We start from the raw sequence: 25835 nt of genomic DNA, 5'->3' as shown, positions 1-25835 counted from the left end.
TTAACATTGTAAAAATCTTTATTTTTAATTTTCAAAACTCTTCATCACCCTGAGGCAGCTTTGTGCCTCAGGGAGCTTTTCCTGCACACACTTGCGCACATGCGTGAAGTTCCCTGCTCGCCCTCCTCCCCCCAAAACAGGCAGCGCTGAACTCTGCCATGCGCGTTTCTCGCTGGGCGGGCCTTAATTGACCCGCCAACATGAAACCGCGGTCCAGCCCCGATCGTGGGCAGTGGTTGATTTCCCGACTGCCCTTGGTCACCCCAGCTGAGCACCTCTGAGGAGGGAAAAATCCTGCTCCAGTAGTCTTATCAATCGCTGAGAAATGGAACCACTCCATTTTAACTGCTCTCCTGTTCCATTCCCACTGTTAGATAGGCTTAAAATCACTCCCTAAATATTAAAGTTACATCATCAAGTAATTCAAACAGTGTATGAAAATTAAAAATGTATTAAACATTTATCATTTTATATTGTTACAACAAATAAATCCAAGCAATGTTATGCACATCTGCGTATGAGGTTATGGTGTTTTGGATAATACCATTAATGCTGCCTCATTTTTGCATTAAGAAATAAAACAAAAGTAAATATGAAAAATTGCCATCTATGCAAAGTCAAATAAAAGCTCTAGGAAAATGACTTATTGTAATTTTGACATCAGCTAAATTTTCTCTCTCATTTCCCCTGGTATCACTGATTCTTGCTGGGATATAAGCCTGATTGGACCTTGAGAGTGTTCCAGTATCTCACCCTTCTCCTTGGCGTGAGCTAACAGTGAGTGGCAGTATTCTATTCAAATACAAAAGGCAACGCAGTTAAGCCTGATCTGTTTGTGCACGGTGGCTATAAGGTTAATACATTCAGCAGAGGTCACTGAGATCAGGGGGTTGGGAGGTGGGGGGCTATGTTGGTGAAGCTCAAATATTAGTGCAGATGTGGTCAGCTAACTCAGCACAGAGTAGCTGGTCAGAATGCTTTATGCTAAATTACATTTAATCATTAGGCCATTGGAAGGCCAATTTTATCATTCGTAATTCTCATGTTATATTTTTTGACAAAATGAAAAAAAAACAATATTATATACAACTCATTAAGGATTGCTCTTTGAATTCAACTCTGAAATTCATTTTAAACCCTTATTAGTTTACCAATGTCTTAAAAGTAGTAGCTGAGTATTTGGAGGCAGGAACTGATAATCTATACTGTCCCAGAACACTTCTTCTTCTTCAGGTACCACACCCTAAGAGGGCATTGGCAACCATGGACTTCCATTGGATTGGTCCATGATTATGCTTGGCAAAGTACTGCAGCGGTTTGTCTTTTGCTCTGCAGTATGGCTGACCAGGAAACACTCCCAATCTCACCTCCTGCCATCAGGCATATTGGAAGGATTTACAGGGTAATAGTAAACCTGTGCGGCCATGAACGCATCTCCCATGGTAAACCCGGGGTTTCTGGCCCAGAGGCAGGGCCCCTGCACCACAAGACTTCCTCCAAAAACTTAACTTCTCAGATATCACATTGTTACCCACTTCAGCAGAAGATCCTAGAATGTGAAAGAGATATTGAGAATAATTTTTTTTCCAGTCCACCTGCTGAGCACAAGCTGGGTGTTCTGCATGAACCGGCATTAACCTGCCTTGGTGTGTGCATCTTCCTTCCCTTCACTTTGTTCTTATCCATTTTAAATACTGTAATCCCTTCCAGTTCCGAAACACTAACTTGTTTGTTTCTCTCCACAGATGTGACATGACCTGCTGAGCATTTTGCATTTTCACGAAGGCACTAGGACCGCATATGATCAGTGACAGATTTGGTGGTCAGATGTACTCCATTAGTCTGAGGCAATGCTGCAGGCTGACCATTAACCAAGAAAGCAGCAGGTATTCCAAACCATCCATGGGCCAGCCACTGGCTATCACCAAATAATGAGAGCATGCCGGACTGCCATCAAATAAAGGTATCGTGAACAGTCTATGGTAGTCTGGTATTAACATAGAACATCTAGCCCGGATGGCCACATATAAATTGTATAGTTGCAGAGAGCAGCAGCCCTAGTATTTCAGGACTGTACTTCAGTTCATCCAAAACTCTGGTGCATGTATCTAATCCCATACCAAATCTGGCTCACCCATCTTCCCTGTTCTCCCTGATTTGCACTGGGTTCTCGACACAATTACCCTGTTTAAAATTCTCGTCTTCATGTTTAAATCACGTTAGGCCTCAACATCCATCTCCACATCTGTTCCTTCCTACAACACTGAATGGTGGGTGAAGGGAGCAGGAATGCTGAAGAGGTCAGAGTTGGAGAAACACAGGGAACTTGGTGGATTGTAAAGCTGGGAAATGTTCCAAAGAGAGGGAGGGATGGGGCCATGAAAGGATTTAAACATAAGGATGAGAATTTTAAATAGGAAGATTGAGGAGACTAACAGCCAATATAGGTCATTGAGCACAATGTGATGGATGAGTAGGATATTTTGCGAGATAGGACAGGGATAGTCAATCAGGTAGAGTGGGAATTCTGCGGACTCCTCCGGTCCAGGGAGTCTGCAAAAATGTTTCAAGGTGTCAGACAAAAATAAACTTTGAATGTGTGGAAAGCGAACTTTGTGCAATTCACCTGTGCCTCTCGGTCTCTTTCTGACGAATTTTTAAACCCATGCTTGAACAGGAAGGAGCAGGCAATACATCTCCTCAAGCCTCCTCTGCCACACAATACATCATGGCTGATCTTCAACTGCAATGCTACTTTTGCCTGAATCCCATATTATGTGGTTCCCTTAGTCTCCAAACATCTGTCTATCCCAGTCCTAAATATACTCAACGATTGAACAGCCACCCTCTGGGGTAGCGAACTCCAAAAATTCACAACCTCTGGGTAAAGAAATTTCTTCTAATTCCTTACCCTGAGACTATGCCCTCTAGTTCTGTCCATCCAGGGCAAATAGCCTCCTGGCATCCACCCTGTCAAGTAAAACAAATAAGAATGAATGTTTTATTGTAGAGCTAATTTTTATACAGAAAAAAATGTGTTACAGGGGTCCACGGAATTTTTATAATATGGGAGCAGACCTCAGAAGCAAAGACGGTTGAGAGCCCCCGTTTTAGGGGGCGTATGAGATGGATCATTTATTTTCTGTTGTGGGTGATCACCTCAACTGAACTACAAAGATCACCACAGGCTTCCTCACCTTAAATAAATTCATTGCAGCACTGGACCATCACCCACAAATTTGCATTTAAAAAATATTAGGTGGAATTTAATCCATGCGATGGATGTTGCGAGTCCCCCCCACCCACCCCCAGCCTCCTTAAGGGAAGGCCCACCATTTTAAGTGCCAATCAGGAACTTAAGTGGCCAGCGGCAGGGTCAAGGACCCCAGGGCAGAAATCCTGCCTCCCGAGAGTTGCCGGCTAATCAGAGGCTGGCAGCACCAAATTGCCTCCGCCTGGCCATGCACCCACTAGGGGCCCAAAGGTGAGTGAGAGTGGGATGGGGGTTGTGGGAGAAGGGGGTCTGAAGAAAGGGTAAAAGGTGGCTCTCAATGGGACCTCCCCCAACCCCTTCCCGATGCTTGGTCCCTTGAACAGGCACTGAGTGCCTTTGAATGAAGGATCCCTCCCCCCATCCCCGGAAGCCTGCAAGTTGAATACCAGCGCTGGTGGCATTATTGCCCACTTCAGAGTCTCAATAGGCATTGGGATATGGAGTCTGTCCACCAGCCTGCTCGTCCTGAAATGAATCTGGGCAGAGGTGGAAAGGTGGTTGCTGTAATACTCCTTTAAGAGATAGTAGCATACCATCACTAGAAGGGAAGTATGTCATGTGATCCAGCCTCAGTTTCATTTTGGCCTGTGAGCAGAACACAGCACAGTTCTGATGTCTTCAAGATTTCTATCCATGTATATGTGTTCTTGTGTGTCTAGTCTAAATAAAGGAACCCACAATGGTTTACACAATCCCTTATGAGTGATTGGTGCCTTTATATCATTATAATAACACAATAGTGGCATTTTCCCCACCTGGCACCCTCCCACCTGATTAAATGCCCCCCTCGCCTCCATATTCGAATCGGAGAGGGCATTAAATTCCGGCCATTAAGTGAAAATTAATTTTATTTCTGTATGTTTTTGACCTAGGTCAGAATAATTCAAATTTAATTCAATTCTCTGCTATTCAGACAGTAGAACCATGCCATGACACACTGGCTGGAATTTTCCAGCCCTGTTGGAGTCGGGTGTCATGGCGGCAGCGGGGATGGGGCAATATGGCAAGACAGCCAAAAATTGGTTTCACGTCATCGTGAAACCAGTTTGCTATCATCTGCTCTTCCCATCAATGGCAGGCTGCGTTTCCCACTGTTGCACGTCTGGAACTTAATTTCAATACTTTAGTATCTCATTATAAGTCTTGCTTGCCGGAATCACAACTGTACATAAGCAACATGCACCTGGTGAGCTGCAGTTTGCTGGGGACTTCAAGGATTATTTGCCTACCTTGCTTCGGGCAGCACTCACAGTCATCAGCGCCAGGCTTCGCAGGCAGCACCACATCACTTTTAGGGGGCTCACGGGCAGGTCTCTACCTACCAGATCAGCCATAAGACAGGGGTGGCTTTTCGATAGTTGCAGGGCTAGGACTTGCTTAGAAAAGGGGTAGAAGTGGCCTCAGGCAAGCGAAGAAGCTGCAGGGTGAGGGCTGCATTGGGGAAGGGTTGGGGGGGGGGGGGGGGGGGGGGGGGTCTCCCAGGGTGTGTGTGGGGGCACATGTTGATCTTTGCAAGTGGCCTCAAAATGGTCAGGGCTGAGGAAGCAGTCTCCAGAGGAGATGAGGCAGATGGGGATGTGAGGGTGTGTGTGAGAGAGTGAGTGGTGATTTCCCTTGAGCTGACAGTGAATGTGTGATGGGCTTGTGAGTGTGTGAGTTTAGAGTGACGAGATGGTTGCCTTACCCTGACGGCACAGATGAGACGATTCATCCATTGTGCAGCATTGGCACTGACCACCTCTGCCACCGCCTCCCAAGCTGGAGTGGTGAGATTGCTGGGCCTCCTGCGGCTAGAGCGGGGATGGAGGACATTGCTATGGCCTCCACAGTGTCCAGGAGGTATCCCAGGGATGCATCATTGAATCAGCGGGCTGCACTCTTCTTGGCTTTTGTGGCTATGTCGTCATGTCAGGGCAGCCCTGGGCTGCATTGAGAAGTGTGCACGCGGCTGCAGTTTAAATATAGCACCTAGCATGTGAAAGCGGCGAGGTAATGGCGGGCTGGAAAATCAGACGTCACTTGCCAGCGAGACGGCGTGTTTCCTGTGGCTGCGTAATTAATGAGGTGGGAACGGGATGATACAGCACGAAAACCTGCCATTGCGGCCAGCGGGTAAAATGACTTTTTTCTCCACCCGCTACCGCACTTTGTGCAAATCTGGGAAGATTCCGATGACTATGTCAGGCACCTTTGGTGTACCGCAGAATTGTGGATTCACAACAGTCTGTGTACATCACCTGGAGCAAATCCTCCTTCTTCGAAGCCAGCTTTAATTTGGCTTTTCAAATGAGAGATTTTAACAACTGCCTCATAAATCCAAGTAACTGTAGCTAACAGGCAAAAATGTTTTGTTGTTGTGTTCCTATGGCTGTTGTACCAAATGAAGTACTTTCTTACTATTTACAGAATAAACTTGAAGATATTTAAGGAGCATGTTATAAGGAAATCCACATTTCATTTACACTGAAGCTCTGAGTGAAACCATTTATTTGTTATTGCTGGCTGTCTATTAATGATTCTGAACTGAATGTCAGACAGTGAATAGACATTGCTTTATATTTACAATTCCCACACAGCAATCTCCCAGTCGGACTGTCTTATAGACCCACTGAGCTGAGTGAGAATTTTTCTCCAAAGAAAGGAATAAACTATTTTTAAATACTAAAGTGGTGTTTACATTACATCTAATGATGCAGAAAGGCTGGGGCAATCCTGACTAACATTTAGCAGAAGTTGGGTTGCAAATTCCCACCTCACCAGCAAATCACACCACCCCACCCACTCATTGTTTATTTTTGAAATACATTTCCCAGCTAAGAGACTTCTCCATCTAGTGCCGCTCTCATTATTTTGTCAGTGATTGCACCTATAGTTATTCCAAGTTGCTCGGTCCTGTGAGCAAGTTACAGTAGTACTAGTTGAGACTTTACAGCAGCTTGCCTTCCAATCTCTGTGCTGGGAGAAGTGCAGAATGTGGGGAAACATTCCTGTGAGAGAGTTTATCGTGTTGCAAAGACAATACAAAACATGATTGTTGATTGTTTTAACAAGCATTTGTACATTATCAAAGAAAATATGTTCAACATAACAGTTTCCCTCATTATGTAGTAGATAAGTTAATAAGCTGATATGTGAAAAGAAACTGCAGGCTCCAAATAACACACTTAAAACACAAAGCTTCCCTTCATTATCTAATTCCCAGCAGTATGTGTTTGGCAAACAAATTAAAATGTATTTGCCAAACAGCACCCTTAAATGAATCACAAAAATATGGGTTTCCAGCTATGATTCAACAGCTTCACCATATACACCACCCAAACAAAGTTACATTGCTACTTTTGAACTGAAAGTAGAGAAAAGATCAACTAAAGAAATGTAAAGAGTACATGGGGGAACTTTACATAGAATATATAGCTCAGAAATAGGCCATTTTGCCCACCAATCCATGCCAACGTTAATGCTCCACTAGAGCTTCACAGAACAAGATCAGTGCCTACACTGATGAAGGTATTTAGGATGTGTTTCCTGAGTGGATTAAATTACAAAATGACCTCTTCTAGGCTGATATCAGGGAAGTATTTGTGTACTAAATTTTGTTTGGAGCCTGCTGTTCCCCATTAAATGTAAAGACTGATTTAGTTTCTAAGGTACTGATGATTGTAGTTAGATATCATTTTACTGTACCATTAAAAAGTGCAATATATTTTACTCATACAAATCATTCATTATTATGAAAACACAAAAGAAATCTGAAAAAGGAGCATTTGGTTTATAATAGAATAAATTAATCTTTCTGCTAATTATACAGGTTTCTGTAACATTCAGCGAGACATTACTGGGTAGAGTCCCAAACCAAAAGAAATAGAAGTTCATTTTGAAGAACAGGTGTGTAGGTTTTAAGTGTTACTGGAATGTTGCTTTCACCTTGCGAAGTGTATCTTGAATCTTGCGCGAGTGCCATTCGGTTGACGACTGGTAAAAATTAGTCTTATTTTCCGCAGCAAGAACATGGATATCCACTTCGCTAAAATGAGCTATTTGTTGCCTTAGATGAGCCTGAAGCTCCAGGTCAGGGGTGAACATGTAGGGATTTTCTTGGAATGCACGAATCTGACTAATCACCTTTGCTATTTTCCTTCAAAAAAAAACAAAAAATTAAGAAATGTGTAAGTATTGCACATATTCTTCCATAATTTGTTAAAAAATATGGCAGAATGGATACCAGAAGCTGAAACAGAACTGTTATTATTACCGACCAAAGTCCTAACACTCAAACCTCACAGCAAAGGAACAGTTGATTATGGAAAATTTCTGTTAAGAGAAATGAACAGCATCATTAAAAGGAGAGCATAGGATTACTTAACTGATGCTTTAGCCAGAGGTCCAGCTTTACCAGATTCACCAGTGTAGGTATTGAGAGTCTCAAGGTTGTACAGGGAAAAACGTAGGGTGAAGGAAGGGTGTGTAATATGGTATTCTGGCAGTTAAGGAAAAAACACTTAGCTCTAAATTTCTGGGCTCTACCAAGGTCAAGAACGGAGGCAAGGGAGGCCTGAAAATAGCTACTGGTAGCCGGTGTGCTGATTCCTGATACCATTCCCAGCTCCAGCCGTTTTAGGGGAGGCAGATTTGGGTCCCAGCAGAGCTACAATACAGGCGGCCGATTAAGCTCATTAAGAGCCTTGTTAAGAGCAGTTAAAAGAGGTTAACCAGGATTTCCCAGTCTGCCTCCAGTTTCCCGACACCACTAGGGGCAATTTAACTGCCTGGAGGCATGCGCTCAGCAGCAGGCCAGGGAGAAGGGGCGTGCATGGCAGTCAGTGTCCCAGATGGGCCTAAAAGCCCTCCTTGCCTGACTCTGGGTGCAGGTGCAGCCATAGGCTGCCCAGCGGGATTCTCCTCACCACCCCCCCAACCACCGCCACCAGCCCTCTACCCGTCCCCTGCCAGTAGTGGCCTGGCTGCTTTTGCTATTTTTAATTTGAATTCTTATAAAAAGTTGGTGGAAAGGCACCTTCATGTTGAAACACGCCGTTAGCCAGCTGCTCCTCTTGTACCTAGAAGACCTCTGATGGCCCTCCAGCATCGAGAGCCTGCCTGTTGTCCTTATTTGGACAGGGAACCTGCCTCCATGCCAATTAAGAGGGCACTCCGGTCAAAATCCCAGATCAGTGACTGTTGCTTCCAGGGGAGGGTTTGGGCGTTGGAGACAGACCTAACTCCTGTTTCCCACCTCTGAAGCAAAAATTCAATCCTAAGAATTTTCACACACCTTTGAAGAGGTTGGGAGAATATTCCCCAAAAATAAAACAAAAGTGGGTTCTGGCAGCCTTAAAATGTAACTTTGCATTATTACAGTCAAATAATCAGATGGCATTTTTTTTCATGGACAGGGCTAAAGCTGAACTCCTGCATTCCTGCATGTACATGTTTAAAACAGAGTTTAAGAGGACAAAAACAGCTAAATGCGAAATTCAATGATTCATTTTACTTGGACAAGATAAACTACATCCTGGGAAAAGACAAGTATTTCTGAAAATGTTCATGACTTAGCACTTTTCTAAACTTGTCACACTCACCTTAGTTTTGGCCATTTGTAAGTGCCATTAGCCATAGTAAAAGCACCGATTTCTAGTTGTTGGACATGCATTGCCAAAATACGTGCACAAGGTATTGTTGGTTGCTTCCTGAAACTATCTCCCTCCATCAGACAAAGGCTGTCACTCTTCAGGAAAACCTGATAAACCATTTCAAAAATAATTCACGAATCAGAAAATACACTTCTTGCATTTGCTCAAATCTAAATCATGTTTAATGTATGTAAAATTGCTTCTTATTGCACGTTACTTGGAATCCAAACATTTCTAGAAGGAGATGCATGTGATGCTGACTGAAACATGAAGGAAAAATTATCAGCAATTTTGGGGGCCTCACCCACCCCCCCAAAATTTACTTTATTCATAAAAATTTGTAAAATTACATTTCATAACAGTTCAAATTGGACATCACCAAAAGTGCAATCCAGTTCACGTTCTTTCCATTCAGCATGTGGAACTTGGAGGTGCCTCACTACAATTGCAATTACACGTGATATTTATTTGAGTTGCCTTTTTATACCTCATATGTAATGAATGTCCCCGACAAATGGTTGTTATTTTCTTTAACACAACTGAACAAACCTTCTTTTAAATAATTATCTCTATTTTGAAGCTATTTAAAGGTCTTGCCGTGCACCCAGATTTCACGAATTTGTTAACATATGGCATTGATTTCTATTCTTCACCCCAGGGCTCCTTCCAATCAGAGAGGCAAAAAATTTGTGGCAAAAAACATGCAGCGGCAGCTGAAAATGAATTGGGAATTACTGAAATTGTTCTATGCTGCAAAGCTTGACTATAAACAAAGGCCAACATTGATAAGCATCAAAGGTGTTTTATGAGTTTCTACTTATTTGTGAAAAAGCGCAGCAGGGGTATTGGAAGTTTACATTTAAAATATAAATACTTCTGATTTGGTTCACAATTGTGTGTATTCGCCTTTTGGATTGCAGATTTCATGGCAAAAGTGTTTCTCTAGATTTATATGCCATAACTATACATTCTGCAACTTTTCACTCGGTAGATATGGTGACCTGCTAGATACAAGGAAGATCTTAAACTGCGGAGCGAGATACTGGAAGGCGAGTGGATCTACAGAAAAACTTTTAAAAAGTGAATAGTTATTTAATAAGGTTACAGCAGACCTAGAAAATACCAGATAAAATTTCCTGGTATTTTCCACTGCAGATAGTCAATTGACTTTAAGAGGATATGTCATCAACTGTTTAGTTGGTTGCATCTGTAATCCACCAAAATACATTTTATAGTCAGGTATCTGTCGTGTAAGTATAGTCAAATATAGTCAACCTTCCCTCCATCATAATGTCAGAAGTGGGGGTGTTTGCTGATGATTGCACAATTGGCAACTCCTCAGATACTGAAGTAGTCAATGCCCATATGCAGCAAGACCTGGACAACTTTCAGGCATGGGCTGATAAGTGGCAAGTAACACTCACATCGCACAAGTGCCAAACAATGACCATCTCCCCTTGACATTCAATAGTATTACCATCACTGAATTTTCCCACTATCAACATCCTGTGGGTTACCATTAACCAGAAACTGAGTTGGACCAGCTATATAAATACTGTGGCTACAACAGCAGGTGAGGGACTGGGTTGCCTCAAACTGAGACTAAGCTCGTCATATTCACCTAGTTTTGGCCATTTGTAACTGCCATTAGTCATAGTAAAAGCATTTGAGGCAGTAACTCACCTCCAAACTCCCCAAAGCCTGTCCACCATCCACAAGGTGCAAGTCAGATGCATGACTAAATTCTCCTCACTTGCCTGGATGAGTGCAGCTTTAACAACATTCAAGAAGCTCGACACCATCCAGGACAAAACAGTCCACTTGATTGGCACTCCATTCATCACCTTCAACATTCACTCTCTCCACCACTGACGGACAGTGGCAACAGTATGTACCATATTCAAGATGCATTGCAACAACTCACTAATGCTCCTTTGATGGCATCTTCCAAACCCACATTCCTCTACCACCTAGAAGGACAAGGACAACAGATGCATGGGAACACAACCAAATGCAAGTTCTCCTCCAAACCACACACCATCACGACTTGGAACTATATCGCTGTTCCTTCACTGTCACTGGATCAAAATCACTGAATGGATACAGTACAGAAGGAGGCCATTCGATCCGTTGAGTCCACGCCAGCTCTCCATTTATGTAGTGCCACTCCTCCACCTTCTCCCCAAAACTCTACTATTTCCGATAATCCAATTCCCTCTTGAATGCTTCACTTGAACCTGCCTCCACCACACTCTTAGGCAATGCATTCCAGATTGTGCATTCCAGAACACTTGTTACATGAAAAACTTTTCTTCATGTCACCATTGCTTCTTTTGCCAATACGTTAAATCTGTGCCCTCTGGTTCTCGATGCTACCACCAATGGGAACATTTTTGTGACCTGCTCCATTGTGAGGTAGGCAGCTCTCAGAGAGTCACATCCAGCAGACCAGTCAGTGGGTGCTGGAGGTGTGTGCAGATCCGCATGCCATTGCTTTGTCTTTGAGCTTAAGGGAGCAGTGGCAAGGCGAAAGGGGGACAAAGCACCTGGAGTCTACACCAGGTCCTCTTCCTTCTCAGGTCAGCTGGAAAGTACAAGTGTGCCTTACAAGGGAGGGAGGTATCTGCCTTTTGCTACTGCAATCTTCTCTACAGGTGTTCCTACTGTGGGCAGCAACTCCTCAGCCCCTGTGCCAGTGACATCAGCACCTCAAATTGCCGCAATGACAAAGGAGGCTCCTATATTGGTGCTAGGGCTGTCAACTGTGATTAAATGTATTCCTGGTGGTTTCATCACATGACTTTCCCCAAGGCTCTGGTCATTATTCAGCCAAAATATCCATCCTTGTAATGTACTGCATTCCCTCGCCAATTGGAAAGCAAAATATCTCATTACCCATTTGGATGATGCTTGCTGTCAGCCAATCAGCCTTTCCCCCCCCTATTTTCAATATTTTTATGTCTGGTAAAGAGAAATATTCAAAGAAAATGACAAAAAAAATCCTTTTTTAATGTCCCAATGATATTTCTCCAGGATTTCACACAGCAGCGTCCTGGAGATTGATCTCTAATTCCCAGAGATTCCAGACCAATTCTGGAGGGTTGGTGGCCCTAATTGCAGCAGGAACCTCTCAAGACGCTAGGGTCCTTGCAGGCTTCAGGCACCCAGAGGACAGCTACCAATGTCATCCTCAGCCATAGTGCAGCGAGGGATGCAGCCTACCACCACTGCAGCTGTGAAGCTGACATAGAAGTACACATGAAAGAACTAAAAGCTTCATGGGTGATTAAAGAGTTAATGCTTCTCCACTCATGTCTGATGAATACTGTAATAAGTGTCTGATTTGGTTTATGAAAATATCCATCCAGTGTTGGTGGCCCTCTGGCAGTGCAGCAGTGGCATGGATTGACCTAAGGGCTGTCACAGGGGCGATCATGGTGCATGTGTGTAGTCATCTGTTACACATTGCAGAAGCACCAAGTGCCATTGAGTGAGGGGATCTGAGCTTAAAACAGAGGTAAATGGCATTAGTGTAGGTGGAATGTGAATCTTTATTTGGTTGGGTGGTTGGCTGCTGTGGGAAGGGTCTTCTGAAACGAGTGTGTACAAGTGCCTCCTGAGCCTCCCTTGAACCTATGCCTTGATGCTCTTCATGTGGCCCCTCAGGATGATCAGGATGGTGCAGTTGGTCATTAGCTTCCTAACCTTAATCCTTGTCTGAGGATGGCTCACATTCCACTCAGTCCTCATCAGCCAGGGCCCTCCCTCTCTGAAGCCAGGTTGTGTAAAGCTCAGCATACCGCCATGATCTGGGAGACACTTTCTGGTGCATATTGAAGTGTACCATCCGATCGATGCAGCATCTCATCACATCTTGAGGAGACCGATGGTCTGCTCGATGGTCACTCTGGCAGCAGCACTCTAATTCAGTCCTAGGATTCTTCACTGGTGTCAACAGCCACCTGTTCAGTGGGTATCCTTTGTCAGTGAGTATCTATCCTTGAAAGTGCATGGGGAAGGGTGGTGGGGGGGGGGGGGGGGGGGGGGGGGGGGGGGGCAAGGGTGTAAAAAGCTGTAACACCTGGGAATGCCAGAGAATGTAAGTGTTGTGGCTGCTCCTGGGATAACAAGCACATACCTGCAGGATCTGCTGGTGGTGGTCAGAGACTAGTTTCATGTTGAAGGAATGAAATCCTTATGATTAATAAACACCACTGGCTGGCCTGTTGGAGCTCAAATAACCACATGGGTGCAATCCATGAGAACTTGCACCTGGGGGAATCCTGCAATGGCATCTAATCCTCTGGCACTCTCAACCTAACTGTCTGCATCAGTTTGGTAATGTTGTACTGGTTGGCCCTCCTGAAGAGAACATCTGTCACCAACAATGAAGTGCGGCTGCCTGGGAGATACCACACGTCTCCTGTGGGCCCCAGGAATGAGCCTGAGGTATAGAATTTCAGGCCCACAGTGACCTTGACAGCCACTAGCGTTGGGTGACCATCAATGCAACCAGAGTTCACCTCCTCTGCCAGCATGGCACAAAGTTCAGTTACAGCCTGTTGGGAGAGGCGCAGTCTTCAGCGACACTGCCTCCCCAACATCTGTAGTCAGCTCAACTTTTGTCTGTAAACCCTGGCCACAGGGTACCTTTGTCTACATGCTGGTGGCTGCAGGCGGTTCCCTCTGCCACCTTCTGCCAATTCCCCTTCATGAGGCTGTCTCCAAAGGTAGCCATGAGGTTGTTGCTATTTGGATCTAATGTGCCTGCGCCTCCCCACACCTCTCAGGTTCTCATTCTTGCTGGAGTATGCTCCTCCTGAATGACTGATTCTCATGGCATTTGGGCACTGCAGATCTGACTGGACCAGCCTGTCAGCAGCTGTTGCAAAGTGGCCCACCCCATGCTTCTCTCAGGCCCACCTCACTTCATCTGTCTTCCAGGAACACATGGCATCAAGGGAAGCTCGATGGCAGAATAAAGGCTTCCCAATGATCGCTCTGACATGATGAACGCTGTGCACATGCAGGACCTTCCTACCCAAGAAGAGAAAGCGGCTCACCCAATGGCTGCTGATTGCTGAAATAAGATCAGCTGCCATCCTGTTGCTGCTGAGGCTCCGATGCCCCATGTCCCCTGGACACTTCCCATTGTGGGGGAAGGCTTGTAAAATCATGATCTATTATCTGGCTTGTTTTGAGACTGCGGATGGTGTCCCCACGGAACTCCTGTCTGCTGCTTGTAAAATGCGGCCTGGCATGATGGCATTGGAAAGCCCACCCAACTCCACCACATGCAATTTTACAGCACTCCCACCTCCATTGCCATCCAGTTTGGAAGTGTAAATTCCCAGATACCTTTTTTGTGGTTTACAACTTGTGAAATGTACTCTTTCACCATTCACACCTTTAAGACTCAACGAATATGCTTCATACCTGCAAATGTTTTGGCACCTATTATTGCATTTTCATTTGGACAACACTTTACTTTAGACATTTGAAACTTTTTAGCTTGTTAACATCTATGAGTAATGTGACTTTCGCTCCAGTTTTCACATCTCCCAACTGGCCCGATGGATATTCTTATTTTAAAATTCCTCTTGATTTGGGAACTGGGGTCAAATGAAGATTTTAGAGGATTTTACTGAAGCAGGAAACCCAGAGCCACCAATGCGCAGTAAGCGAGTCCACAGATGTTGCCCGGATTCCTCGAGCATGTCTGTTCGGGTGGGCTTTTAGCACTTCAGCTTAATCACAGATATAGATTACGGCCTTGTAAAATGGGAACGTTGAAAGACTTTTGATTCTACATTGCATCTTGCAGGTGTGGACTCCTAAGGCACGGACATCTATCAGGTGCAAAGAATGAACTGTAAGATTGTGTGCAACAGGAGGCACTTTGCAAGAAGCAACCTTTGGGCCACGGACATGATACATGGTGTTGTTGGATGCTGCTTCCTCACTACATCACTCTTCTTATCCATTTTTCCCAGGTCCTGTGAATAATATGCACAGCATTGAGACTGTTTAACATCTGCTGTCATGAATAATATATTCATGACTTCTGCAGAAGGGCCCTAATTCTGAAATGGACAAAGCTCTTCATACTTACCTCATGCAATTACATGTTTCGTTAGTCATCCATTGAACAGAGGGTAGGGTGCTGCACCATTCTGTCATTTTGCTGATGGAATTTACTTTATGCCTCAGTATAGGCTTTCCTTTCACTTAATTCATGCCAGTTACTTAGAACCATAGAACCATAGAAAAGTTACAGCACAGAAGGAAGCCATTCGGCCCATCTTGTCCATGCCAGCCCGAGGACACTCAGGTGCCCTTTCTAATCCCACCTTCCTGCACCTGGCCCATAGCCCTGCAGCTGACAGCACTTTAGGTACAGATCCAGGTACTTTTTTAAAAGAGTTTAGAGTTTCTGCCTCTACCACCAACTTGGGCAGCGAATTCCAGACACCCACTACCCTCTGCATAAAAAAGTTCTTCCTCATGTACCCCCTACACCTTCTGCCACTTATCTTGAATCTATGTCCCCTGGTTCTAGAATTCTTCACCAAGGGAAACAATTTTATCCTGTCCATTCTATCTATTCCCCTCTTAATTTTGTACACCTCAATCAAGTCACCTCTCAGCCTTCTTTGTTCAAAGGAAAATAACCCCAACCTATCCAATCTCTCCTCGTAGCTACACTTTCCTAACCCTGGCAAGATTCTTGTAAACCTCCTCTGCACTCTCTTCAGAGCTATTAAGTCCTTCCTGTAATGTGGTGACCAGAACTGCACACAATACTCCAGTTGTGGCCTCACCAGTGTTTTATACAATTCCAACATTATATCCTTACTTTTATATTTTATACCTCTGCCAATGAAGGAAAGCATTCCACATGCCTTCTTTACAACCTTGTCTACTTGAACTTCTGCCTTCAGGGACCTGTGTACTTGTACGCCAAGGTCTCTCACTTCATCTATCCCCCTTAGTATATTCCCATTTATTTTGTAATCCCTGTAAATGTTTGACCTCCCTAAATGTATGACCTCACACTTCTCTATGTTAACATCCATCTGCCACTTTACTGCCCACTCCACCAACCCATCTATATCGTTTTGGAGATTATGGCTATCCTCTACACTATCCACTACACGGCCAATCTTTCTCTCACTCACCGTCTTGGCCAAGCATGACACATCTTTGAAACTGATCTTGAAGCTTGAAAAAGGCTGAAATTAATATCTGTCCCAAATGCAGGCAATAACTTTTAAGTGTACACTTAAATTTGGACTTGCTGAGCAAAATTTATGTTTGACTCACTGGGTTCGGCTCACTTGTCAAATACAAACCTGCTCCAGCAATAATGAATAATTATTCAAATAAGGTGAAGATTTCAGGGCTGTCACTTCACAGTTTCACTGTCACATTTCTCTGCAACAATATGACATCTAAACACCTAAAATGTGCTGACAGGGGAATTTTAGGCACCTTTGACTATTTTCAAGTACCTGTACAGCAGTCAGTTCCTCCGTGATTTCCAATGCCTTTGAGGACAAGCTTTTCCATGACTGAAATTAAAAGAAAGCTAATATCAAAATACTGCAACAATTTTTATACACAAGACAAGAGAAGCCAAGTAATTCTTTTGTTAGCAAAAGATGAAAAGTTTAGGTATATTTTCGCAAGTTCCCGGCAGCTGTCAAAAATTACACATTTCTTGTGACCAACAATGTACATAATGGTTTGTAGACACGGGAAATAATTAAGAGGCCCACCTATTGGACAACTAACAGAGTATTAGTGAATTGGAGATTCTGGGGGGCTTGTAACTGAAGGCCATTTAATGGAAGCAAACCAACAGCAGCTCACTTTGCTCTGAGGCCTGCTCCATTCACCCAGTCACAGAGCTGAAATTATGGTGGTCACAGGGAGTCTGTCATTCAGATAATTATTCTGACATGGCCTTATGGCTGAATGAGGTTGTGTGGTGGGAACGTGTGATGTGGGAAATAAAGGAAGCACAATGTGATGGCTGTCACTTTCAGATCAGTTCAACGGAGTAGGCGTCACGTGATTTGTTCAACCAATGTGTGGCTGGCGTGGGCGAATAAATTCTAAAAGGGTTCCCTAGGAAAAAATGGCTGCATGAGGGGCTGGCTGGATACAAGCAGTCACGAAGCTCTCATGTAAATAAAGTTTGTTTTGTTTGACTAAGAAGCCTTCCAAAGCGTGTTTCCACACACAATTAGAAACTAAAAATAATAAAACCATGTACGGCATTCAGTTCATAGATAAGGAAGTCCAGATTGAGAAAAAATCCATTGGTCAAATATACCTGCTCCTCAGGGTTCATGTATCATGATTATTATTATATTATAACTATTATTCAAGAAGGCAGCTCACCACCATCTTCTCAAGGGCAATTAGGGATGGGCAATAAATGCTGGCCTAGCCAGCGACGCCCACATCCCATGAATGATTAACAAAAAAATTCCATCGATGACTGCAACCCCTTTCCTTTTCCACCTCCTCAGGAGAAAATAAGCAGAACAGTTAATATCTCTATACATCTCAACTCTCCCTATCAACAGATATCAATCTAGTTTCCTGTTAAGGGTGCAACTGGACCCTGAATCACCGATTTTCCTTTGATGTCCATTTCACACATCCACTATGCCCAGGAAGAGAAAAAGTATATATTTTTTTGAACTTTTGGTCAAAGTTTGTGATCCATCTTGCAGAGGCACTCACTTATTTTCACCGGTATTCAAATGAAGGTTCGCTTTTGAATCCAGTGCAGACAAAGGAAACAATACCAATTACTAAATCATACAAGTAAATTTCCTTTCGATATTTACAGCTTTTGTCAGGTGCATTTAAGTATGTAATTTCAAATTTAGTTTTCCATTTCCAATGTTTTCACCCCTCCAGAATCTGCTGACTTATACTGTGGTACTGGCACCATCGGATTACTGGCCTTCATTACTTCAACCATGGGGGAAATATGGCAAATGTGAATTCTGATCAGCAGACTTTTTGGTGTTAAGAATATTACAGTCAAACACAATCATGACCTCACCCAACAGGCACAAGTGCCAGTAGAAGTCAGTGGATAACAATTTGAAATAGGAATCCAAGCTGATTTTTCTTTGTCGAGCTCAGGGGTGCTGAGGTCAATGTGAAACATCAGCCTAATTGGTCTAAACTGTACAGAGTCCCCTATTACGTGCCAGGAGAATGGGAACTACAGTTAATATATTGTTAACCATGGTGAGGCTGAGGGTTTAAGGTCGGAAATACACATTAATGGAGTACAGCACTGCCACATCAGACTAAAATCTAATCTGACTAAAATAGTACAGCTTTGTTTTTACACTCCAAGTAAAAGGAGTTGTTTATAATTAGTGACAGTGATTGGTCTTTCTCTGATTAAAAGTGATCAGTGGTGATCTGGCTGGGGTTGAAGTTGAGGGATATAATGGCTAAATCCAGCAGGAAATGTGGAATGTTGAAGAAAGTTTCAGTTAAACTCATACATATGATGGACTGATTAGACCTGGACGAACTGGTTCTTTCCCAATCTCAGTAATTACTTACAGGTAATTGGCGCACTATCAGGCTTTCCAGGCTACTGAGAATCTGCATGGCGGTAGCGAAATTTCTCAATTCATAACAAATCTTTGCAATTGATAGAACTTTTGATAGTAGTGCATTTTGTGCCTGCAAAGGACAAATACATAAATACGTCTCAAAGATTATTTTTTTCCTTTCTGGGTAAAGAACAGCGATATGCACATTTTTCTACATAATTACAACATTTTTCTTGACACCAAATTTAATGTCTGTGATTTCTAAGAGTATTTTGCTAGTAGGAACAAAAGAACTATCTACCAATCGTGCCGCATGATAATAAAGATGCTTCAAGACTTCTCAAGCATCCATTGAACCAGTACAGGCACTGACAATTTATGTGTACACCAATTTCAAGAAGACTAATTTTCAGGCCAAAGTTCCCATGGCACCTGTCACTTCTGTAGGTGAACATATTGTTGGTGAGGTAGGGTAGCTGTTATTTGGTATGAAGTCTGAACGTGTGTCACAGAAAGAGCACACATGCAGTCAAAGATTAAGAGTTTGGAAGGAGGTCAGGAAACTTTTTAAAATTCGTTCATGGGGGTGTTGCTGGCTAGGCCAGCATTTATTGCCCATCCCTAATTGTCCTTACTAAGAGGGTATTTGAGAGTCAACCACATTGCTGTGGGTCTGGAGTCACACGTAGCCCGGAACAGGTAAGGACAGCAGATTTCCTTCCCTAAGGGACATTTGTGGTCACCATCAAACTTTTAAATTCCAGATTTTTTAAAAATTGAATTCAAGTTTCACCATCTGCCATGGTGGGATCCAAATCCGGGTCCCCAGAGGATTACCCTGAAAATTACTCTGAAATACTAGTCCAGTGGCAATACCACTGTGCCACCACCTCCCTGGATGCATCAAGGTAAACAGGAATAAAAAGCATGAATACCACTTTGAAGTGGTAGGGCAGAATATATAAGTATACAAGAAATTTTTAACAGATTTATGCTAAAAATGCTGCAGTGACAGAAAAAAGTTTAGCAAATGATGTAACAAGTAAAAATAGGAGGAGTAAAATTACATTGCACACATTATGATGGGATAGAGAATGTCCTGGGATAAATTTTAAGGGAAGTAAAATAAACAGCCAAAGTTACAACAGGAGATTGGAAGAACCCTGGTGTAATTTCAGGATCACTATCTCTGAGGAAGCATGTAGAGGAAGAAAGCGGTTCAAGAATGGAACCATTGGGTACACTAGGATGGCCATTAAATGGATTGCATTGAATCAGATTTTGCATTTTAACAAATATTTAAGTTTTGACTGAGCAAGTTCTGGCTGTATATAATTTGATTTCAAAAGTGTAAAGGGTCTGAGTTGATCCATTGAAGATGTTTAATGATTTTGTGAGAAGATGGAGTTTTTTTAATATTCCACGTAAAAAATACAGAACATTACCATTCAAAAATATATTTTATTATTACAGTGAGGTTACAAATGATAAATTAATTCCTGTCATAACGTTTTATGTTAAATAAATTTAAAATGCTCACCTTAGGTGTGTCACATATGACAATTTCAGCAGAAACCCAGTGGCTAACGTTGTCTGCATATCTGATCAGGTCTAGAAGGTACTGGTGTTGTTTGTATTCTGGCACAAATAAACTGCTGCCCTCCGCGAAAGCTGATTCTGAAGAAACTGCTCTGTGAATAATTACATTAAAACCTGATCTACATGTTATATTAGTGAATCTCCAGTTGACTCATATTATAAAAAAGTATCGCCTAACTTAATGAGGACAAATATTAAACCACGTAAGGCAAATCTCTTATTTTGCTGTTTCCCCAAAAACAGACTGAAACCAAAAGTTTAATCAGAGATTGCAAAGTGCCTATGAATTTCCAACAACTGGTCAGTGACCAAATTGCTTTTTTAAGATTGCTCACAACAAGTCAGGTAATATAGTTTTATAAAGCCAGATCTTTTCATGTAATGGACAACGTACCATTATTCTAAAGTGTGTCCCTTTAAGGGAAAAGGCCTGTTCAGTAAACACAAGCTCAGCTCTGCATTTAATTGTTTGGGCAGGCAAGTATTCTGGAATTTCCTGGGGATCCTCAAATAGGCAGAACTGGCCTGCGCACCTTGGGCGGAATTTTCCGTGTCTGTTGGCGGCAGGTATATTTGGTGGCGTGAGTGGACAACATGGTGAGAAGGTCAAAAATCGTCTGCTCTGCCCGAAAATGGCGGGCCACGTTTCCCACCGTTGAACATCGGGAATTTCATTGTAATATGTCTGTATATCATTATAAGCCCAGCTTGCCAGTATCATCCCCCCACGCTGGATCATCCGAGCAGGTCGATGTGATTGAACGCCGACATGTTTCACAACTGTACATAAGCGACATGCGCCTGGTGAGCTGCACTTCGCTCGGGACTTCGAGGTTTGTTTGCCTACCTGGCTTCGGGCAGCACTCGCGGTCATCAGTGCCAGGCTTTGTAGGCAGCACCACATCACTTTTAGGGGGGCTCATGGGCATGTCTCTACCTACCAGGCCAGACGTAAGGCAGGGGTGGCTTTTCAGTGGCTGCAGGGCTAGGGCTTGATTGAGGAAGGGGGAGAAATGGCCTCAGGCAAGGGAAGAGGCTGCAGGGTGAGGGCTGTATTGGGGAAGGGAGGTATCCCAAGGTGTGTGTGTGGGGAAATAAGTTGATCTGTGCAAGTAGCCTGAAGATGGTGAGGGCTGAGGAGGCAGTCTCCAGAGGAGATGAGGCCAGATGGAGATGTGAGGGTGTGTGTGAGAGAGTGAGTGGTGATGTCACTTGAGCTGGCAGTGAGTGAGATGCCAGTGAATGTGTGATGGGCTTGAGTGTGTGAGTTTAGAGTGATGAGATGGTTGCCTTGCCCTGGCGGCATAGATGAGATCATTCATCCTCTTCTGCATTGGAAGGCAAACCTCTTCTGTGCAGCATTGGCACTGACCACCACTGCTTGGGGGGCTGTAGTCTTCATGTCTTCCAGGGCCATGTCTTCTGTGCAGCAGTCCTGGCTGGAAGCACTGAGAGGTGTGCTGCACTTTTAATATGGCACCTGGCGTGAGGAAGCAGCAAGGTGATGGCGTGGCGGCAAATGAGAGCCCGCCCGCCATCGAAACAGTGAATTTCCTGGGAATGCATATTTAATGAGGCAGGATTGGGACAAAGGCGTGAAAAGCTGCCATTGCAGTCGGTGAGTAAAATGTTCTTTTTCCTGTCCGCTATCGCACTTAGTGCAAATCTGGGACGATTCTGCCCCTTGAGTGAGCTTTGCACAATGAGATTCTGTCAAAAATTCAGCAAAGGCTCAATGTTGTCAGGAACTTTTGGTTTGTTGATAGAGGTGTGGAAGAAGTTTCTACTGGAAGATTATTGAGAATTAAAGGTCTTACATTTTTTGATAATAGCAATTGTTACAACAGATGGATTGAGTCCAAAACAAAATGACCATTTTTATTGAATGCAGTTGTGTGCAGTTTTAATGCTGAACACTTTCAGCACCTCAGATCCCATATCTCATGAAACTCCCCACACCTGCTTTGATTGTTTCGTAAGCTGTTCCACAAGGAACCAAAATCATAGAGATAAAAACAAAAAGCTACTGCAGATGCTGGAAATCCAAAACAAAAACAGAATTACCTGGAAAAACTCAGCAGGTCTGTTGAAGGGTCATGTGGACTCGAAATGTTGACTCTTTTCTTCTCCACCGATGCTGCCAGACCTGCTGAGTTTTTCCAGGTAATTCTGTTTTTATTTTGAGCCAAAATCATACTCTTGTTGTTGCCCGTCAACAAGAATTTCAAGTAATTCTGGATCATTGTGGGGCTTTTAACATTGCATTCTTCTGGATGTGCAAAGAAATGTTTTTTTGAAGACTCACCAAAAGGCCACATAAACGTGTGTGTGTCTGTGTGTGTGTGTAAAACATATAAATAAATATATAAATGTAGAAATCCTGATACCAGCCTGAGGTTTGAACAGAACAAAGTGAAGAATCTTCATAGTTACCTGAACATTTCAAAAACATTCAACTGAGCAGCATTTTGAGATTTTAGAAAAAATTGAATTCAGCAAGTTAGTTGCATTTCATAAATCTCTGTACACCTTACATGCAGACATGGCTTGATTGCAATGGTGTCCCACTGTAAGAAAAGATGTTTGACATGGCAGCTCCCATTTTTAATACAGACTGTTGAATGTTGGGACTTATTATTTGATAACGAACTTGCAAATCTTAAGAAATACTTCAGAGGCAACTCAGAAAAAACATTATTTGTAAGCTTTATGATCTTGCCTGACAGTTTCTTAAATAGGTTTTAAAATTACCTTTGTGTTATTTTTGCTTTTACCTTGAGTTCGCCCTCAATTGCCTAGGCCCGAAGCTCTGGAATTCCCTGCCTACACCTCTCTGCCAGCTTGCTTTCCTCCTTCGATACACTTCTTAAAACTTACCACTTGTTAATCTGACCTAATATCTTCTCATATGGCTCAGTGTAATACTTTGTTTTATAATGCTCCCTTCGAAGCACCTTGGGATGTTTCATTACATTAAAAGTGCTATCTAAATACAAGTTGTTGCTGTGCAACAGAATCAACGCGGCCATTACACGATGCCCATGTTCAGATTTTAAAATGCTACAACATTCATAAAAGTCACAGGAGACATAAGAGTCTTGGATAGCAGTTTGTGCTTTCCTGTTTTACGTGCTAACCTGCAATAAGATTTTATGAGAACACCTATTTTCTTCCCAACAATTCTTTCATAGCTTTCATCTCATTAAAATTGTACAGGGACCACACACTAAGAAGGTAATATACTGTTGTAATAAAATTTTTACTTCAGATTGGTGCTTAAGTCAGCACCGATGTTGAGCGTGGTGGTTCGTGTTCACTCCCATATTATAGCCTAAAGGGTCTGTAAAATGGGTACAGGCAGTCTAATGGCCATACACATCTTGATATATGAGACAGGTTCTTGTGGATTTATGTATTACAGCACATGCAGGTAAAGACTTTATATATCTAAGAAACTGAAGATAGTGATGTAATGCTCATAAGTATGATTTTTGTGAGCCTTTGCTGGATAATTCTTTTAAATCTCCAATTATTACAAAATTCCCCTCAATATGAATACAGTTAGGTAACATTATTTTATTTAAAAAATAATAATTCGGTCACCCATTGAAAACAAGGGAGCCTGGGATCGAACTGGTGTCCAATAATCTGAAAAATGTGTTCTTCATCACAGGCATGCCATGATAAAATACTTAAATACTAGGGCACGTGAAAACACTGTTTAGGATATATGGAGCAAGGGACTGCGTACAATAATTACAAAAGCTATGAACAGAATGAAAAAGATTAAAGAACCCAAAACATCAGTGCTGAGGGGAGATTTGATTGAGATGTACAAAATTGTGAGGGTCCTGGATAGAGTGGATGGGAAGGGCCTATTCACTTTAGCAGAGAGAGGTCAGGGACTAGGGGACATAGATTTAAAGTGATTGGTAGAAAGATTAGAGGGGAGGTGAGGAAAAATATTTTCACCCAGAGGGTTGAAGGGGTCTGGAACTCACTGTTCGAAAGACTAGTAGAGGAAGAAGCCCTCAACCCATTTAAAGGGTGTCTGGACATGTACCTCAAATGCCATAACCCACAGGGCGATGGACCAAATGCTGGAAAGTGGGATTTGGCTGGGTGGCTCATTTTTCGGCTGGCACAGACACGATGGGCCAAGTGGCCTCTTCCTGTGTCATAAACTTTCTATGATTTTATGATCATAACTGTGAGGCCACATACAATGTTGCCAGACCCCCATACCCCATCCCCAGTGTTGCCAGACTCTAAAATCCCAAATTAGCAATCTTAACCCAATGGAGGTGGGGCAACCATGGCCAGAATTTTTTGAGGAGGTGGAGGCCCTGCTCCCCAGCTGAAAAGTCAAGGGCAAGCCTGTCTCAGCATGGCTGAGAAGCCCCGATCTGATTTAACAACCAGCTGCCTGTTAGCTGGTTCAGGCTGAGACTTTTGCCTCCATCTCAGAGGAGCTCCCACCTCCGAGCGCAGGTCACCCGGAGCTGCTGGGACTGCAGCCAATTCCCAACCACGATTGTTGGAGCCGGACGCCGAGGCAAGTGGGGTGATTTTGCCGGGGCCAGTCTCACAGGCCCAGGCAAGGGGCGGAGGGGGTGAGGGGCCACTACCAGAAGGGGGAGGAACCATCAAGTGTGGTCAATACCAAGGGGGGTTGGGTGGAGGGGCAGGCCTCTATCAGGTACAGGGTGCCTGAACAGGAGGGCCTCACTTACCACCATGCAGCCAGGTCACCAGCATTCATCTGACAGCCTCGCCATGTGCCGTGGGTACCGTCACCACTGAAGAAGCACCAGCAGCAGCAGGAGGAGACCCTTAAGTGGCCATTAATTGGCCAAAGGATGGGTAGGCTGTTCTCATCCTCCTCTGCCACGTGCTAAGGAGGGGGACAAATAATCAATATTCTAAATTTCAATCATTACCCAGGTTTCCAATCCCCCCAACTGGGAAGCAAAGGTCCTGGACATGGATTGCTGGTGTGACAGATCCCATAGCTAAATAGTTTAATACTGTTACACTTGCAAATAAAGAATGGCAGGAGGTGGTGACACAGTGGTATTATTACTGGACTAATAACCCAGAGACCCAGGGTAATGCTCTGGGGACCCAAGTTCAAATCGGATGGAGGAATTTGAATCCAATAAGAAATCTGGTCTAACGATGACCATGAAACCATTGTCGATTGTTTTAAAAACCCTTCTGATTCACTAATCTTCACCCATCTGCTGTTCTCACCTGGTCTGTTCTGGCCTACATGTGACTCCAAATCCACAGCAACTTTGACTCTTAAATGCCCTCTGAAATGGCCTAGCAAGCCACACAGCTGTATCCAGTCAAGTAAAAGGAATGAAACCGGACTGACCACTTGGCATCAACCTAGGCACGGAAACTACAATGGCAAACCCTGCCCTGTCGACCCTGTAAAGTCCTCCTTACTAACATCTAGTCAAGCAACATAGTCATATTCACAGAATCATATAATCACATCATCACATAATATCCTAGACACCATCGTCACCATCCCTGGGTATGTCCTGTCACATCAGCAGTTCAGACCCAGCAGAGATGGCGGCACAGTGGTATACAGTCGGAAGGGAGTTGCCCTAGGAGTCCTCAACATAGACTCCGAACCCCATTAAGTCTCATGGCATCAGGTCAAACAAGGAAACCTCCTGCTAATTACCACATACTCTTCCCTCTCAGATGATGAATCAGTGCTCC

General features: G+C 43.5%; 1 protein-coding gene across 1 annotated transcript in view; it reads right to left on the bottom strand.

Moving 5' to 3' along the window:
- Positions 1 to 6258: 6258 nt before the first annotated feature.
- The window catches only part of kndc1 (kinase non-catalytic C-lobe domain containing 1), a 252960-nt gene continuing 233383 nt past the window's right edge, over positions 6259 to 25835 (bottom strand). The window contains exons 26-30 of the mRNA XM_078564922.1: positions 20038 to 20188; positions 18505 to 18627; positions 16416 to 16475; positions 8854 to 9011; positions 6259 to 7409 (exon numbers count right to left, since the gene is read on the bottom strand). Of these exons, the coding sequence (XP_078421048.1) occupies positions 7178 to 7409; positions 8854 to 9011; positions 16416 to 16475; positions 18505 to 18627; positions 20038 to 20188 (724 nt within the window). The 3' untranslated portion in view covers positions 6259 to 7177. The remainder of the gene's footprint in view (positions 7410 to 8853; positions 9012 to 16415; positions 16476 to 18504; positions 18628 to 20037; positions 20189 to 25835) is intronic.

The sequence above is a fragment of the Cetorhinus maximus genome, chromosome 20 (assembly GCF_964194155.1).
Source record: "Cetorhinus maximus chromosome 20, sCetMax3.hap1.1, whole genome shotgun sequence".
NCBI lineage: Eukaryota > Metazoa > Chordata > Chondrichthyes > Lamniformes > Cetorhinidae > Cetorhinus > Cetorhinus maximus.
This window is presented reverse-complemented; position numbering and strand designations above follow the sequence as displayed.